This window comes from Otolemur garnettii, unplaced genomic scaffold, assembly GCF_000181295.1.
Source record: "Otolemur garnettii isolate 467f Iridium unplaced genomic scaffold, OtoGar3 scaffold00050, whole genome shotgun sequence".
Classification (NCBI taxonomy): domain Eukaryota; kingdom Metazoa; phylum Chordata; class Mammalia; order Primates; family Galagidae; genus Otolemur; species Otolemur garnettii.
Genome location: NW_003852445.1, coordinates 5,151,961 through 5,172,165, shown reverse-complemented (window position 1 = coordinate 5,172,165; position 20,205 = coordinate 5,151,961). Strand labels below are relative to the sequence as shown.

The 20,205-nt window shown below is 35.6% G+C and overlaps 1 protein-coding gene across 1 annotated transcript in view; it reads right to left on the bottom strand.

The window, feature by feature from the left end:
• Window positions 1-20,205, bottom strand: part of SPRED1 (sprouty related EVH1 domain containing 1) — a 114,260-nt gene that overhangs the window by 48,749 nt on the left and 45,306 nt on the right. Inside the window, exon 2 of the mRNA XM_003791698.3 lies at window positions 6,189-6,363. Within this exon, the coding sequence (XP_003791746.1) occupies window positions 6,189-6,363 (175 nt within the window). The remainder of the gene's footprint in view (window positions 1-6,188; window positions 6,364-20,205) is intronic.

Here is a 20,205-nt window from a genome sequence, read left to right as displayed (position 1 = left end):
CGGGTCCGGGCTGGGGATTCGAACCCACCACCTTAGGTGTACGTGGCTGGCGCCTTAGCCGGTTGAGCTATAGGCGCCGAGCCAAGAACTGAGATTTCTATCTTTGTTCATGTATCTATCTCAGTGCCTAGAATAGTCTCTAGCACACAGTAGCTGCTCAACAATATTTGCTGCATGAATAAATGAAAACCTCATCTTTAAAAAGGAAGCACTAAAAGGGAAAGCAGGATTCAATGAAGTTCAGTAGATATACTGCCTACTGAAATATGGATGAAAGAGTGCTTTAAGAGACTGACAGGAAAAATTTAGATTGAATTAAAAAAGAAAATGATAAAGATACTGAAGCCAGAGGTACCTAGAGAAATGAGGATAAAATTGGAGTCAAAAAGTAAAAGACATGAAATTGTAGAGCAGTACAAGGAGAACAAAAAAGAAATGACAGGAAATATAAAATTCCTCAAATGGAATAGTTCTGGATAACAACTAGATCCAAGAAAGTAGCTTGCTCAAATGAAGAACACAAGGTCAAGACTGCAAAGAAAAGTGGCCAAAAATGATGATGAGGCTCAGATGTGGAAAAGCTGGCTATGGGAAGGAACTCTAAGGTCGGCAGATGAAAATAAAAGCTAGAGGATGGTGATATGAATGGGACATAGAATCAACAATCAACAATGGGACTTATGTATATGGGTGATAGAGTAATAACTTGTAAGGGCAGTAACAATAAAAACGCTGTGTCATCTCTACTCTTAACTCTGTGGTATTATTGTAGATAGAACCTAATAAATATATTTTTTAAGAACCTTGTATCTTTTAAGAGACAAAACTGCTACGAAGGCTGACTCCTAAGGAAAAACTAGTTAAGGCAATTACTTTTTAGTGGAGGAGCATTTCTATAGAAGGACTGAGGTTTCACAATGGAATAATTCAGTGTCACAGACAAAAGCTTAGCAGGAAATTTTTGTTCTGTACTTTTATAAAGTTCAACCCATGACAGAAAGACGTTTCCCTGGTCTTTTAAGATTTCCCCTTGATAGAAAGGAGGTAAGTCTCATTTCAAATAAAGCTACTGATACATTATAACTACTTTATTGTCTAACTAGAAAACAAATATTCCAATTCTGGATTAGGCTCCAACAACTGGAAAGACACCGAAAGAAATGTGTTTCTTTTAAACAATAGACTCATTATCTTAAAGGCACTTTAATTTCTACAGAAAAATTTTATCTATAACCTAATTACTTATTAATCCTAAAAATGATTCCTTAGTCCAGGTGTCCTCAAACTATGGCCCATGGGCCACACATGTGGCCCGCCCGATATTTATCTGGCCTGCTGGGTGTTTCTGCTGCTGCTGCCTGTCCTGCTCAGCGGCCAACTCGACACGGAGCCGCAGCTGGCCCTCCAACGGTCTGAGAGATAGTGAACCAGCTCCCTGTTTAAAAAGTCTGAGGACCCCTGCCTTAGTCTCTTTGGCAACTTCCTAACCTAGAACTATTTCCTGCTTTTAATTACAATATTACCTTTGTCGCTCTTAAGTTTTCTAAAGGTAGTTTTTTTTGACCTTGCATTTTCTTGTTTCCACCGAGCATCTTCAGTAATTCAGGTGTTTTGAAAGATTCCTACCGTATATTTCTTTTTTATTTTATTTTTTTACATCAACATGATTAGGATTCCATTTTTTGCCCTCACAAAATTAAAAAGGCTTAAAATTTAATAACAATAACAATGTTTAAGATAAGGAGTAGAAACAAAAACCTCACAAAAAAAGAATGAACATAAATACATTCAGAAAAGAAATCAGACCACTGTTGATACTATACTTAACCCATTCCATCTTTTATCATCTTAGCACACAATATGCTTTAAAAAGTATAACTTTAGCAAATTTACACTATTTTTTTGTCCACTATATAAACTTTTTTTTTTGGAGAAAGAGTCTTGTTATATTGCCCTTAATAGAATGCCATTGCATCACAGCTCACAGCAACCTCAAACTCTTGGACTTAAGAGATTCTCTTGCCTCAGCCTCCCCAATAGCTGGGACTACAGGCGACTGCCACAATGCCCTGGTCTTTTTTTGTTGCAGTTGTCACTGCTGTTTAGCTGGCCCCGGCTGTACGTCATTGCTCTATGTGGCCAGCGCCCCACCCACTGAGCTATGGGTGCTACCGCCATATAAACTTTTTAATGAGCAATTTTAGATCCCCACAGCAATTAAAACTGTGGTTAGATATTTCAGCAAAAATTTTGTTTCTATTGACACAGAATCGATAATGGGACTTATATATATGGTGATAGAAAAATGACTTCTAAGGGAAGTAAGAATAGTTCAGGTACTTCTGAAGAATCTAAAGGTGTATAATTCAGTGTTTTGAATTTACATAACACAATTCAGCTACAATTGGTCAAATAACAATCTATTTTGATAAAAGAGCTATAAAATAGTGTCCTTTGTACAGAGAAGAACTACTATATGTAATAAAAACTAATTTAAAAGAGAAAGTTCCTGTACTATGGGAAAGGAAATGTGGAGCTCTATGTAAAAATTACCTACATAAATCAACAGCTGAATCAAGGCTATGAAAATTTAGAATAAAATGGAGGATACAGCTAATACACATCAGTAAAGATGCTTGAAGAATTTGTTCTTTTTTTTTGAGACAGAGCCTCAAGCTATCCCCCTAGGTAGAGTACCTTAGCGTCATAGCTCACAGCAACCTCCAATTCCTGGAATCAAGCGAGTCTCCTGCCTCAGCCTCCCAAGTAGCTGGGACCACAGGCACCCGCCACAACGCCCGGCTGTTTTTTGGTTGCAGCCATCATTGTTGTTTGGCGGGTCCAGGCTGGGGATTCGAACCCACCACCTTAGCCACTTGAGCCACAGGTGCCGAGCCAGAAGAATCTGTTCTTGATAAAGACAATTTCAGCCTGAAATGTCTACAAGAAAGGTAGTACTTTCATTTTTTTAGGCTATAACCCCAAAGCCTGGTGTTTCTTTCAAATTCTTTTCTATCATCAAAAAGCATGAAAGCTAATTAGGTAGAGCAGTGCTTTCCAACTCTTTTCTCCTTAGGCACTCAAAGAAAAGTAACATTACAAGGCAGCAGGTCTGGAGGTTACAGCTACTTTAACAATTTGTGCACACAGGTTGAAAAGCTCTAAGTCAGAATATCAAAATGATAACATAGAAAATAAAATCTGCTTTTTTAAGAATTTCATAAAGGAAAATAAGTTTTAAGTAAGCATCACAGGAAATAATCTTATTTAATCACTTTAAGTGAGTGAATGAATGAATAAAATGAATGAATATTGGTTCAATTACACAAAATAATGTCTTCTTGAAAAAGTCCTGGCAGCCTTCTCTTTATTTGTGCCCCCTTTCCTATAAGGGTAGTTAGTATAACCTTTGGGAAGTATAAGAAGACCTATTTTAAGTATAAGTAATTATAAATCAAAGGCTGGAAAATCCTCTGCCCAGGAAGATTATTATTGAGAAAAGACAAACTGCTTCTTCAATAGTTACCAGTATCCTAACTTAAACGCTTTTAGGATATTATCTAATATTTCTTTATTAACCCCACAAGTGGCCATATGCTCTCCTTCTTACTATTTATTCTTAAAGGGCACAGGTTTTATGCATGGAGTATGAGGAACAAGAATCTTAATTCTAGAATTCATGTAGGGTAGTGGATTCAAAGACATGACTGATAGGCAAAACAGATACAAAACAGATTTTAGCTCATTATCTTTTATACAATCATTACATAAGAACGACTACTAAAATGCACTGTTTATTCAATGAGAAGGCTTTTAAAAGTAAGCTATCATTAATTTAGCAGGGACTTTATAGATTCAGACTCAATCACCAGAGAGTACTTCTTTAAAAAAAAAAAAAATAAGTAACTAGAACTCAGAAAAAACTGATTAATATAAAGTCAATCAATCAATCTATACATATATAGAAATGAACATTAATAAGCCCCCAAATGCAGTAATAATGAAAAAAGAAAGGATGTGTAGTTCAATTCTACTGAGCTTTTCAGAACCAGTTGTTTTGGGACTCCTTAAGACTTTGCTATTTTAATCTGTAGCCATGAGTAATTGCTTCTGCCTTTGATCATACAAGTCCCCATAACCTAGAATGCTTTACTATAGCTAACTCCTTTAAAAAAGATGGCAACTCTTTCAACATGCCTACACTAAGGCACGATCCCTGTTGCACAGATAACAAGGTTCCTCAAGGAGAAAAAGTTAAGTGAAATAACAGGTGCTCTGATTCCTAGTCAGTACTTCCAGGAGAATAATCTATTTTCTTGTTAGTTTACCATAATTCTCCACCCTAGACCTAGTTTAAGCCCTATTATAAGTAATGAATTTGTGTTGTGTTTGAATTCCACATTTATTTCCTCTGGCTTTATGTTAAAGTCATACTCTGAATGATCACCTAATTCATCAAACTGAGCTATTTCTGATCAGCCTCACTCCTAGTTATACATATTTGGTCCCTTATTATCCTGAAGTAAACACTTCATCTTCATTAGATGCAATATTCTGTTTCACTAATTTTTTTAATTATTTCATATCTAGGCCTTCTGTTCCTTGTTATACTTTTAGCAAGCTCTTCCCTCCAACTCTTACTCCATACTTTAACTCCTTTCTTCAACTTTTCTATTGTTATTTAAAACAAGTTTCACTACAAGATAACAAAATTTAGATCCTCACTCTTTTACTCAGTCTCTAAAAGTTACAACTTCTTATCTAACAACATTTCCCAGTTATCCTTAGTTGAGACTGGAAGCATTATACTCTGGGATAGGCCACCACAGGCCTTTTCTTAGATGTCTCAGAGCTTAAAAAAAAAAAGCATTAGTATATGCCAGACACCATCCTACCAAGGCCAGAACCACCTTTACATACTTAAACTTTTTTATAGAGACAAATTTATTACATTCACTCTGACTTCAATGGGGTTTCCTACAATACTAAAAACATACTGTGGATAACTGAGATACATTACAATGTGTAACACGAGTTTAATCATAACCTCATAAAACAGTAGAGTTGAAAGGCTTTCAAGATGAAAGCCTTTAGGATTGCTCCCTTTAACTGGGGAAGAAATTGGGGTATAGGCAGGTTAAGCAATTTTCTAAATTACTGAAATGATTCAGTAGTAAAAAATACCAAGAAGCCAACATTCAAAACTAAAAGTAGGGTATATTCAAAATGTTCACGTATGAAAGAATTATTTGAAACTTAAAACACATTTCCAAAAGAAATTACACTGGTGCAAAATAAAGTGTTCTACAAATATATATTTAAAAGGAATTCTAGGCATATTAAAGGGTCTTAGAAATTTTTGGCACTTTATTTTCATTTTGCTTCCAAGCATATGTTTTCTTTTTCATTGATACAGAAATGACACTAACATAACTCAGCCTTTTCTGATATGATGGGTTTTGGCTCACAAATGAAACAAAGGTTAAAGAACCTTCTATATTAATTAAAAGAGATCAAATAACTAACATTTTCAAAGGTTCAACTGAAATTTTAAAATATATACATGAAAGAAAACAGTCATCTGAATAGAAGATAATATTAAAAATTAGGCTGGGCACCAAGTAGTTTTATGAGCCTACAATAAGTAAATTGATAGGGAGAATGAATGACTTTGGCTATGTTCCAATAAAACTAAAGTAAAAGGACTGAAAGGTTAACTTCATATAATTCTTCTGTTTCACAAAATAATTATTATTCTTTAATTTTTTTCAACCATTTAAGAATATAGTAACCATTCTTAGTTCACAGGCCATATAAAAACAGGTGGCAGGCCTGAATTTGTTCTATGGATTAAAATCTGCCAATCTCTGGAGTAGGGAATGTGGGAAAAAGGAAGGCAGAATGTAATTGATTTAATAACCAAAGTGACTATTCATGAATTCTCCTGCATTCAACCTACATGGAAAAGCAACACTCCACCTCTAACAAGTATACCTTAATGTGAGTCCCAGCTTATAGGAAACTGTCATATTTTGGTGTCTTTACCACAAAAATAACTCTAAAAACGTAATCATTGATTCATGGGTAGAAATAATTCTCATAAATAACAGTACACTGATCATAATTTTAAACAGATAATTCATTTTGTACAAAATATCCTAATGTTATAAGAATACATTATTCATTACCATTTTGTCCCTGAGTCGCTCTCCACGGATAAAAAAGTCAGCACAGCCATTCTCTTCCTGATGAGGGACTTTGAAGACAGTGACGCTGCTTAGTCCACTCCCTCCAAGTGGTAGCCATCCACCACTTGAGTCATCTCGGGTCATCACCACAGCTCGCACTCGTGCATAACTATTACTAAAATAGATGCAAAGATCAGGTATTAGCTTTTCCATAAACAAAAATTGTCAGTCTTATTCAAGAAACCAAAGATGACATTAGTTAACGTGTGGTGACTTAAGTATTTACTACTTCCATGACAGTCCACAGAAAGTAGCATACTTGAAATAGTTCAAAACCCACAAACTACCCTATTTGTAGATTATCCTTTGTTTTGAAGAGTAACATCAAAATGAGACTACAGACCTCTTATTTAAACTCATCACTTTAGTAGTTTGAGAACATCTGACTGCTAGGAACAAGTTGTGAAGGATAAATAATGTCAAACTACATAGGTTACCATCAGACTTGTCTGTCTATGTCCTTTTGCTGCAGTGTTATAACCAGGACAAATTACTACTACATTTTAGCACATTTAATTGAGGCATCTCAAAGTTTTAACAGTTCTGAAATATATTAAAGATAAAATGCTGAGACAAATACGCTTGGTTTATACTCCACATGTTTTATTTCTTCTACCCACTGGGAAATCTAAACCACTTAGACAAATGTTCTGTTTAAATTAATTGAAAGCCAAATTGGTCTATAGAAATCTTTCATACCTTCTTTCTAACAGACTCTATTCCTAAAAGAGACTATATTCCAGTTCCATTTTGGGATCACTTCCCAAGATAACCAACTCTTTACATAAGATCTGTAAAATATGTTTAAAGTACTAAATGTTGTATACAACTGACCCGTAAGCATTTTAGTTCTGAAACATTTAATATAGTAAGTATTAATGAACATTTTCTAAAACTAGTATACCCTGCTAACTTGTTAGAAAATCATAATAAATATAACTTAACCTTGTCTTGGTTATTATGAATAACAACAACTGAGGTGCTCTATGTAACAGTTCTATGCTTCTTAGTGTGTGTGTGTGCGTGCATGTTTTAGGTTGCCCATTGCCATTTCTGTTATCATTGTGTTTACCTGTTTATTCAGGTATACTATATACATTGTAATTTTATATAAAATAATGTGCCGATTTTAAACATACAGAATTGACAAACTCTGACAAAAGTATACTCTTATTGCTATGGTCCAAATGTGTGTCCCCCCAAAATCTCATAGTCGAAATCCTAATCCCCAAGGTGATGGATTTCTGAGTAACGATGAGGTCATTCATAATGGCGTTATAAAAACATCCTAGCAACCCAGCTCAACCTTCCATGTGAAGACACAGCTAAAAGGCACCATGTAAGAGCCAGCAAACATGCCCTCACTAAACACTGAATATGCTGGCACCTTGCTCTTGAACTTTTCAACTTAAAATTTTTTATAAACTCACTAGTTTATGGTATTTTGCTACAGCAGCCCAAATGAAGAAAGACACATGTATAACCAATGTGATAATCAAAACACAGAACCTTTTCCTTACTCCAGAAAATTCCCTTTCTGCTGAGCATACAGATTGATTAGTTTTACCTGTTTGGGGGTCTTCATATAAATGGAATCAAAAAGAATTAACACTTTCCTCTCTATTATTATGTTATTTCTTATATCAGAAGTTCATTCTTTTTGTTTTTTTGGGTTTTTTTTTTACTCTAGTACTCAAATGGAATAAACATTATCATTATTTACTCTTTCTCACATTGATGGACATTTGGAATGTTTCTAGTTGTTCACTATTATGAACAAAGCTGTTAAAACATTTTCGACAAGTTTTTTTGTAGACATGTTTTCATTTCTCTTAGATATTATAATTACCTAGTAATGGAATTAATAGGTTATAGGATAGACGCATTTGTAACTATGTAAGAAACTAACAAACTCTTTTCCAAAGTGGTTGTACTGTTACACATTCTCATCAATAACATATAATAATTTAGTTCTCCACATCCCTTCTAATACATGGTGTTTTAGTTTTTTAAATTTTACTTGAACATCCTATTGTGGTTTAAATGTTACTTCCCTGATGATTCATGATGCTGAGTATGCTTCACGTGCTTACTGGCCACTTATTTATCTTTTTTCAGTCCTTTGGCCATTTTTATTACATTGTCTTTTTATTGATTTTGAGAAATTATATGTTCTGGATACAAATCTTTCATCAGAGAACACTACACTTTTAAAGCTGCACTGTGTTTGTTGTAGTTAAAAGTGAGGATTATAGGCTCAGCACCTGCAGCTCAAATGGCTAAGGAGCCAGCCACATACACCTAAGGTGGCGGGTCTGAGTCCAGCCCGGGCCCGCCAAACAACAATGCCAGCTGCAACCAAAAAATAGCTGGGCATTGTGGCGGGCACCTGTGGTCCCAGCTACTTGGGAGGCTGAGGCAGGAGACTCGCTTGAGCCCAGGAATTGGAGGTTACTGTGAGCTGTGATGCCACGACACTCTACCCAGGGGGACAGCTTGAGGCTCTGTCTCAAAAAAAAAAAAAAAAAAGTGAGGATTATAGAGTCAAACCTTCATAAGCTGAATCTTGACTCAGTAACTTACTAAGTTTGTGATCTTGAGCAAGTCACTAAACCTCTGTAACTCTGTCTCATCTGTGAAATGACAGCACTCACATTTCAAAAATGTGAACAATGCTTAACATACAATATACACATAAGCATTATTATGATACCAAAGCACTGGAAATTGAATAAGGTGTCAACCTGGTAATTCAAAGCCAGGTAATCCTGGAAAATAATAAAATCAACATGGTAAACCATAATTCTTTATCATTGGGGTCACAATAACTTTTATATAGAAACTCTGAAAGGTTTTAGCTTAAAGATGACTATTCTGTCTCAGTTTTTTAATTATTTAGTCAGAGGCTCATTCTCACATGGGCCCAATTCTCGTCAAACTTTGACTCACAAATCTGGTCAGAGGAGGTATGGGTATGAAAGGCTAGGTCACGGTAAATCACAACTGTAATTCTTCCTCCAGGATAGGCTAGAGTAAGTACCTCTATGATAAATAAACATAATATCCATCTTTACCTTCATCTTTTAAAATTTTCAACTGGTATTTTAATAAACTTAAAGGCAAAAGAATATAAACAAACGTAAAAACAAATTTTGCCTTAGTTGTACTAATCCATGTAGTTTCCTTTGAAATAGCAGTACTGCATTATACATAAACCAAAATAACTCTAAAGTTATACTTTATTGTATTTTGTTGACAAATATATATTAAGGTAGCATAAAAATTTGCATATTGGTAAAACAGTTATCAAATTAAGGATATAGTTATAGAAAATTTTACAAGTCCTAATAGTTTTAACCACCTAAAATGCAAAGTGTCCTTAGCCTTATTTCTTAGTTTCTTTTCTGCCTTGCAGAACTGTCTTGCTTTGGTGACTACCAAGCCTACCATATACCCTCTGAACTGCTGGAAAAACAGTATAGAGATTTTATCAAATGTTTTCTCCTTATTTTATATGTCCATTATAAGGAAAAATCAGGTTTAAAATACTTAAGATATTTGATTTTTAAGCTCCTTAGGGAACATACAGACTCTTGAGAGAGACCAGAATATACCAAGAAGCCAGATAATTTCTTGATACTGTAGACTACACATGCATTATAGTACAGAATATTTTCACAAACTTACAGTACTTATGTTAACTAGTTTAATTTTGTTAGTATGAAGTAAAATAATATTTGTTCATGATGTTTTTAAATCAAAATTCTATCTGTTCCCTAACCTTCTTACTAGCTAATATGTTAAGCATAACATGTATTTCATTCAACTAAGTAAATGGAAAAAAAAGTGACAGGCACTATAGCACAATATTTACTACTATGGAATTCTAGTTGTTCTTATACTGGTTTCATTTCCAAAATACAGTCATGTGTTGCATAATTATGTTCAGGACAACAATACACCCCAAATATGATGAGGGTTCCATAAGATTATAATACTGTATTTTTACCATACCTTTTGTGTTTAGATATACAAATACGTAATCATTGTGCTGTACTGTTACATGTGCCTACAGTACAATAATGTCCTGTACAGCTTCATTTTGTTAATGAAGCAACAGGCATATAGTAGGCTATAGCATCTAGGTTTGTATAAATACACACAAAATCACCTAATGTACTTTTCAAAACATATACCCATAGTTAAGCAACACACGACTGTATTACTTGACATGTTTTTGTTCCCTTCTAAGTGTAATAATTTTATGGTTTACTTGAGAGAATATGCTATATAACTCCACTAAACTAGCACTCAAGTAACTAATTTGCAACATGTTACCTTAATTAATCTATAAATTATAGGATCTAAACATATACAGCAGAGGATCTTTACCTCTAAGACCAAAAATGCTTAACCTTAAGTTTACAAACCCTTGGGAGGGACTGTGAATCCCTAAAATTGTAGCTATATCAGTATTTTCTACATGGGTGACAGACAGTACATAGCCTCAATCGCAATTTCAATTCTATCAATCATTATCCAGGCCTGCCAACATAAAAATCACTGGTACACCAAATGACTCGTACACTTATGGCTCTTGAGCAGATCTGTTCCTTAATAATTTCTAATTGACTGCTGGTCCCTTATAATATTTTGGCTGACTGTTCCTAAGCTTAACAATTCTAAAATAAATTCTATCTTTTGCCTTTCTCTTTTCTCTATACCTCTCTCTTTTCTGTTACAAACCCAACCAATACTTTGACTTTAGCCCAGTTGAGACCCATTTGAGTTTCTCAACTCCAGACTATAATACATTATTTTAAGGTGCTAAATTTATGGTAATTTGTTATAGAAGCAATAGGAATCTAACATAAAAGTGAGGAGAAACTTGAGGATACAAAACCAATCTGTACACAGAAGACATAGATAAATATTTTCCATTTCTAACTACAACAGTACCAAAATAAAACACCCCCTCTAACAGAGAAAATTCTTAGGCTCTCTTTAAGATTTGTACAGAACAAGAACCATTTTTCCAGTGAGGGATGCTAATAATGATAAAACATCCTTTTGCTCTCCACAGTATATTTTAAGTAAACATTCACCATCCAATTATTAAACGTTATTGTAAAGACTGAGTAGAGAAGAAAAGGTGAAGCATTTAATAGAAGTAGCTTAGCATGATACAACACTTCACAGTTTAAGTACTTACTTTTTAAATGTAGACAATCTGAAGATAACCACTTACTATCCATTCATATCTATTCACTTAACCACTGAGAATTTATGCTACATAAACAAAAATGCAAATTTATGGTATCTTCCCTATAGAAGCTCATAATCTAGTAGGCAAAGATATATTACTACAAAGTGGGAATATAGGAGATTGCTGATATTCATATTTGATGTGGGTTTTGACTAACAGCATATCATCACGTGGATAAAAGGTAAAGGATATGCCATGGAGGGAGTATGACACTATGTCATCTTTAAGAACCAATATTAAGTTCAAAAGATAATGGTAGACATAAGCAGAGGAGGAAACAAAGGTCAAGGTTAGTACTCTCTTAATGATGAGACCACAGGATAACAGTAAGAGAAAAAAAATTCTCATTTATACTTTAAAAGATTTACGAGCAAGAGCATAAAGAAAATTGTACTTCATCAGCCCTAATGAGGTAGGTATTTCTCCATCTTAAAGAAGTAAAGAACTGAGTTTGATTAGAAAGATGGGGGTCTGAATTATTCTTTAAGCACTGAGGCAGTGCTACCACTTAGAAGTTATATTCTTGGACAAAGAACTTACGCTCTTTGTACCCCCATTTTCCTGATATATAAAATGGACATAATAACTGTATTTATTGCAATGTTATGAGCAGTAAATGAGAATATGAATGTAAAGTGCTAACTTAGCATTGTGTGTGGCTCATAGGTACACAATAAAGTTACTGGAATGACTTGAGATACTAAGTCAACTTCATATGTTACAGTACCTGAATTTTGAAATTGTCTTAAGTTTGTCCCACTCTGTATTTATGATGGTTTTATATATAACAAACCCAGAAGATAATCCTCTCTCAGATGAATTATTAACCACAGTGAAATATCAAATATCAGTTATCTAATACTTCCACAAAGTGCTGGATGACGACGGAAGCACATAAACCTAGCCAACTCTTAGGCATTTGGCAAATCGTCCACGAGGAGAAATAAAACCAAAATATGAGGGCTGAGTAGAGGTTTTCATATACTACCTCTTTAGAATCAATCTTCATCCCTTCTAGGTTCCACTAGACAGTATCATCAACCTACCAAAGTAGTTCAAACTGTAACTACTTTATATGTTCCCTGCCTTCTGGTACCACTACAGTCCATTCTCCATTACTCTCTAATTATCAGCACCCATACTGTGATTTCACTGTGAGGCTTTCTAGATCTCTATCAGAAGAACTGAACTACAAAAAGTATTCACTACAGCAAGAGATCAAAACATAGATGAGAGGGAGTTGATATTAACACTTGAGTTCATGAAGAGATTAAAGCATTAGAATAAAATATGGGACATTTAAAAATAATCTTATAGTGGGAAAGACCTAAGATTCAGAGGCCATTAAAATGTAGACGGATAGGGGCAGCGCCCGTGGCTCAAGGAGTAGGGTGCTGGCCCCACATACCGGAAGTGGCAGGTTCAAACCAAACAAACAAACAAAACATAACAAAAAATGTAGAAGGATAAGTTCAACTATGAACACATTCCTACAAAGAAAAACATCATAAACAATAAAGACAAATGATAAAAGTAACAAATTGAGAGGAAAAAAGTTATAATGTATGTGTTAGTTTTGTATTACTGTCTTAACAAATTGCCACATGTGTTATGGAGTAAAACTATGAAAATTTACACACTTCTGTTGAATTGAAAGCCTAAGTGTTCCTTTCACTGGGCTAAAATCAAGATGTTGGCAGCACTGCATTCCTTTCAAGGGGTTCTAGAGGAGAAACCGTTTCCAGTTCCTAGAGGCTATCCACATTCCTAGGCTCACTGCCCTCTTTTTCTACCTTCAAAACCAGGTACTTTGCTTCTGAGCTGCCTTCTGTAGTCATATCCTTCTCTGACAGTTGGGAAACGTTCTCTACTTTTAAGAACTCATGTGGCTGGACTAGGTCCATCCAGATAATCCAGGATAATTTCTCTATATAAAATTTTCTTAATTTAATTTTATTTTTTTTGAGACAGAGTCTCAATCTATAGCCCTGGGTAGAATGCCGTGGTGTCACAGCTCACAGCAACCTCAAACTGTTGGGCTTAGGCGATTCACCTGACTCAGCCTCCCAAGTAGCTAGGACCACAGAAGCCCGCCACAGCACCCAGGCATTTTTCTGTTGTTGCAGTTGTTTAGCTGGCCCAGGCCAGGTTCGAACCCACACTATGTATGGTGCCAAAACCACTGTGCTATAGGCACCAAGTCAAAATTTCTTAATTTCAATTATACTTGCAAAGTCCTAACATATTCACAGGTTCTGGGAATTAGGGCAAGGAAATCTTTGGTGAGGGGTCAAACACATTATTCTACCACAAACAGAATAAAGGATATTACCCTAACTATAACTCTTTAAAAAAATCACTGAAAAAAGATAACCCAGAGGAAAAATAGACAAAGCTCATGAATAAAAATAAATGCCATGAAATATATAAAAAGAAACTTAACATTATTCACAATAAGAGGAATGCAAATTTTAAAAAGATGACCAAATACCAAGACATTTGTTAACGCAGGAGTCAGTGAGGGTGTGGAGGTATAAATTAGTATGACATGTTTGTAGGGTCTTTTGGAAATAACTACCAAGATTTAAGGTGCACATATTCTCTGTCTTAGCAAACTATACTTTCGTTCATTTCTTTTTACATGTATAAAATTATACCTCGATAAGCAATTTAAAGAGAAGCACTGCTTCAGCAACAACAATAACAACAAAAGGCAACCAAAATGAGAAACAGGGAACTAACTGAATTATGAAACACCTATTCAATGGAATACTATATGGTGATGACAAAATGAGGAAGCTCTTTATGTTGCCACATGAGCCGATCTCCAAGTTCTATTATTTTTTTAAAGTACACATTTAGTTGAACAACATGAGTTTGAACTAAAGAAAACAAAGGTACATGTTTGTACGACACTATTTGTGGGGGGAAAGACATACACAGTTACACTTGTGTATGAACTGAATCTTCACACAATAAAACTGGTAACTGCCTCTCTAATAAGAAGAAATCAGATAAACGTACAGAGATAGTTTTCTTTTTGTTAAATAGTCTTTTACAGTTTTTGAGTTTTATATGTTATATATTACTCATTCAAAAATCAATTCACCTAATACTTAACGCTCACACACACACAATCCTGCAAGGGCTATGAACTCAAAATGGCAACTGTTTCTGTAAAAGGAGTTAGCAATTTTGTATATCTAGTTTTCAGTGGTATACAGATTGACTTTAATAGTTTTGTTCCCTTTCGTAATGTCAAGGCCCTACACAATACACCCCCCTCTTCCATCAACTTAGAAAGAATCAACAAATTTACAATTTATAGTTCTCCCCGTCACACTGACTTGCTCAGATAAGGCCTGGCATCCCAATCCTTTCCATATACTTCTACAGAATAGTATCTCACAAATCACATCACATGCATGTGTTTCTTTTAAACATGTTGGGCTCTTCTTATTAAAGTGGTTACCCTGTGGAAATTATGAGATAAATGGGTAATAAGGGCTTTCCTGAAAAACTTTGGGCATTCTCCTGTTTGATATATAATACAAAAATATACATGTCCTAAGAAAGGAGATGTGAACTCAGAAAGTAGACAGGCAAGAAAAGGAATTTCAGAGAACTAGATTTTAAGAAGGAAAGAGATGCATGAGAGGAGTTCCTGGGTAATAAGAAAAATGTAACTTCTACTCTTTGAAAGAAGTCACAACTTTCTCGGAGAGGAGGTATTCTTATAGATGCAAAATAAAAAATGGATGATCTTTAACTTGTCAACCATTATCCTATTGTATTTCTTACTTTCAGGAAGTCTTCCCTGTTGCCTGTGATTAGGTTATGTACCTTCTGTAAATGTTTCCATGCAGTAAGGTAAAAGGCTGAGTACATTAGGTGTGGTGGCTCATGCCTCTAATCCTAGCACTCTGGGAAGCCAAGGCTGATTGTTCATTTTTGTGATAGAGCCTCAGTCTGTTGCCCTGGATGGAGTGCTGTAACACCTTAACTCACAGCAACCTCCGATTCTTAGACCCAAGTGATCCTCTTTCCTCAGTCTCCCCAGTAGCAGGAACTACAGGCACCCTAACACCTGGGTGGAATGCTTGAGCTCAAAAGTTTGAGATAAGCCTGAGCAAGAGCAAGATCCCTATCTCAACTAAAAACAGAAAAAAACTGGGGCAAGATCTCTTGAGCTCAAGGACTTAAGGTTGCTGTGAGCTATGACACTATAGCTCTCTACTCAGGGTGCCAGAGTGAGACTCTGCCTCAAAAAATAAATGAATGGCTGAGATAATTGATAGTTGATGTTTAGCTGTGGTTAGTAAATCTTGTTTAAACCTAACTGTGGATACTGTTTCCATTTTTTACTTTATAAAGTTATATGAGAAGTTACTTTTTACCAGGTGGGAAGAATGCATAGGAGTCTATTCCTTTTGTTTCTCACTGTCTTTAGTAAAATACTACTGCCTGGTATTATCTGTGCTACCAGAAATAGTAATGACAATTGTGGATTTATGACTAAAATAAAGTATAATACTCTACACTCTTCAGGCCAATGACAAGAGTATTCAGTGAGAGGTCAGCATCCTCTCTTTAGGGAAATTTGGTAATCCTCTTGAGAATGAAATTTTTTCATTGTCAGCAATAGAAAGGGGCTTTCACCAAGAAAGCCAGCAGAACACTTTAGCTTTAGTATCTACAACTTTGGAATCTGTTGCCAACTCCTTCTTTAAGGTTCTGTACATGTAACTCATTTGGAACTGGTAAGAGCACTAGTTTTTCCAAACATGGGTAAAGGCAAGTTTTAGAATGCAGCTTTACCTTCACATTTAACAGCTGGGAACTGAAGAATAACAAAGGTAAGCTGTCAACTCTGAGTATCTACAATGTCAGTTCTTCATAATCAGGCAACCAGTCTGGGGATACTTAAAAGATATGGGGTCAGTGAGACCCATATTAATCAGAATAATCTGCAGGAAAACAGGAAATACCTCCACATACCGTATCAAAAATCACCAAACATTTGAGTGTTGTGAATATGGCTAAAACATGTTTATCTCCACAAAACAGTCATTTAATAAACATTTGCATGATTAAATCCAGAAATAACAAAGAAAAATCAGATAAAGCAGCATAAAAAATGCTCATCTCTTCTTATAAGTATCTATCAAGAGTAGCTTTGAAGAGACATGGACAGCAAAAGATGACTTAAGTTAGAATCCAATCAAAATTTAGGAACCATTAATGATGTAGGTACATAATTACACAATGTTAGTAAATTCATCCTATAGAAGGTAGTTTAGAGACTTCTAAAAAAGTCACCCTAGCCTGGAAATAAAAAGCATAACAGCAAATAGCTGATCCTAATTCAACTGTACAATTATGGGACCTTAAAATTTTAAAACATTTTTTTCCTGTCCAAATAAAACATAAATTGACTCAATTTCACTGGAAATTTAATACCCTACGCACTGCTGTCCAATAGAAATAAAATGCAAGTCACATTTGTAATTTTAAATTTTTGGATAGTTTCGTTAGAACAGTAAAATGAAAATGGCAATGAAAATACCTCCGAAGGCCCTTCCCTTGACAGAAACACTGAAAGGCTAAGATTTTCTGTCATAATTAAATTGCCAGAACTCTAGAAAATGGTCAAAGGTTTAAGTGACAAGCAAAGCCTGAAGGCAACTTGCCATCCTCCTAACTGCTCTCACTTCTCCTTGAGCTTGAAGTAGGTAGTCCACATGTTCAAGGTAGGTTCCTAGCCACTGGTTATAATGGGAATGGCACAAACCTTAGTCTCAAAGAATTGAGTTCTGTCCGTTCTAACTAGTTGGGGAGGTATAATAAGGACTGTATTTGAATCCCTCAAACACATTTAAAGAAAAATAAACAACCAGCTGCCATGCAGAGGAGACAATCTATTACGCATTAGGCCAACAACAGGTGCCCTAAAGAATCTGCGGGAAAAGTTTCCTTAAGGCAGCAGTTCTCAACCTGTGACTGAGACCCCTTTGTAACAATGAAAATACAACCTGCATATCAGATATTTACATCACGATTCATAATGGTAGCAAAATTACAGTCATGAAGTAGCAACAAAAATAATTTTATGGTTGGTGGTCACCACAACAAGAGAAGCTGCATTAAAGGGTCGTGGCATTAGGAAGGTTGAGAACCACTGCCTTAAGGAATCAGATCAAAATTCAATTTTGATCTGGGGAATTTAGATAAGCCATATACATATCCAAAACAGGGTACACCTTCAGAAAATACCTGAAAGACTATAAGTTTTGACTGATCAGGAGGCACCTGTGGCTCAGTGAGTAGGGCGCCGGCCCCATATACCGAGGGTGGCGGGTTCAAACCTAGCCCTGGCCAAACTGCAACAAAAAATAGCTGGGTGTTGTGGCCAGCACCTGTAGTCCCAGCTACTTGGGAAGCTGAGGCAGAAGAATCACCTAAGCCTAGGAGTTGGAGGTTGCTAGAGAACTCCGCTGCACTCTACCAAGGGCGAAAAAGTGAGACTCTGTCTCTACACACACACACACACACACACACACACAAAAGTTTTGACTGATCTTTAGGTTCGGAACAAGCAGAAAGCAAAGGGTAAGGAAGTTAAGGGCCTGTGCCACCATACAGAGATAATCAGCAAAGACTAATTTTTTACTTCTTCCTTTTCTTTTTTAAGCTTCTGGTATTCAAGGAGACTTTAGGACTTCTATTTGCCTGACTTCAAAACCTACTACGAAGTTACGGTAATCAAACACTGAGCACTGGCATTAGAACAGACATATATAGCCAAGTGAGGTGGCTCACACCTGTAGCCCTCTGGGAGACCAAGGATTGCTTGAACTCTACTAGTAGTATGAAATCAACTTGAGTAAGAGGGAGACCCTATATCTACTAAACCAAAAAACTAGCCAGGTGTTAGGAGAGTGCCTAAGTCCCAGTTACTGTAGAGGCTGAAGAAGAGGATCACTTGGGTCTAAGAATGAGGTTGCTGTGAGTTATGATGCAAGAGCACTCTATCCAGGGCAACAGAATGAGACTGTCGTGAAAATGAGCAAACAACAAAAAGAACAGACATATTCTTTATAAGAATTAGTGTCTATAAATGAACCCACTTATTTATCTATCATCAAACTGATTTTTGACAAGGGTGGCAAGATCTTTCAATGGGAGAAAGAACAGTCTCTTCAAAATATGATACCGGAACAAACAGATATCCACATACAAAAAGAATAAAGTTGGACTCTGGCCTTACACCACATACAAAAATTAATTTAAAATGGACCAAAGATCTAAATAGAAGGTCTAAAATGTAAATCTTTTATAAAAAATATAGATGTAAATCTTTATGATCTTCAATTTGACAATGGATTCTTATTCTTATTTTTTTTTAAGAGATAGTCTTACTTTGTCACCCTCATAGAGTACATGGCGTCACAGCTCACAGCAACCTCCAACTCCTGGATTTAGAGGATTCTCTCGCCTCAGCCTCCCAAGTAGCTGGGACTACAGGTGACTGCCACAATGCCCAGCTATGTTTTGGTGCAGTTTGGTCAGGGCCAGGTTGAAACCCACCACCCTCAGTCTATGGGGCCAATGCCCTACCCACTGGGCCACAGGCGCTGCCCTAAGACAATGGATTCGTAGATAACACCTAAGCATAAGCACCAAAGAAAAAAACTGTTCATTATCATGATTAATAACTTGGTTGATAATTACAAATGAATAGTTATGAATTAGTAATAAATAACTAATAATTTGAATCTTTTGATATCAAAGAACTGTATCAAAGTGAAAAAGACAATCTACAGAATGAGAGAAAATATTTGCAAATCATGTATAAGAGTCTAATATCCACAAAATGTAAAGAATTCTTACAACTCAACAAAAAGATAAACAAGCCAATTAAAAATTGGGCAAAGAACTTAAATAGACATTTCTCCAAAGATGATATAAACAAATAGCCAAAAAGCGCTTGAAAAGATGTTCCACAGGAGGGAAGGAGAGAGGGGTGGTGGTGAGGGGTCACAACGTGTGATACACCTTTTGGAAGCAGGGCACAATTATAAGAGGAACTTTACCTAACAATGGCAATCAGTGTAACCTGGTTCTCTGTACCCTCAATGAATCCCCAACAATGAAAGAAAAGAAAAGGAAAAAGAAGATCTTCAACAACATCAGTTATTAGGGAAATACAACTAAAATCACAATGTGATAACCACTTAACATCCACTAGAACTGTGATAAATTTAAATACAACAAAATAACAAATGTTGATGAGGATGTGGAAAACTGAAACCTCCAACATTACTGGGTAACGTAAAGGCTACATCTTCTTGTGAATTCAATGCATTTATCATCTCTATCTTTTATTATAGTTACCACCCTTATGATCCTTCTAATATTCCTCTAATTCCCATTTATCACTTCTTATACTCCCCTATGTCATCCATAGTACCTCATATAATAAAGGGCTAAATTTGACATTCATCATTTTCCTTTCCCATTACAACAACTGATGAACAATCATTTCATATTAAGGTAATGATAATACAAAAAGACTTCTGCAACATCCACGCTGAATGAATTGTTTTTGGCTGAACTAAGTAACTGCAGTTTCTATGAACTTGAATAGGTCGCATTTAGCATTTTTTTTTTTGACATAGTCTCACTATATCA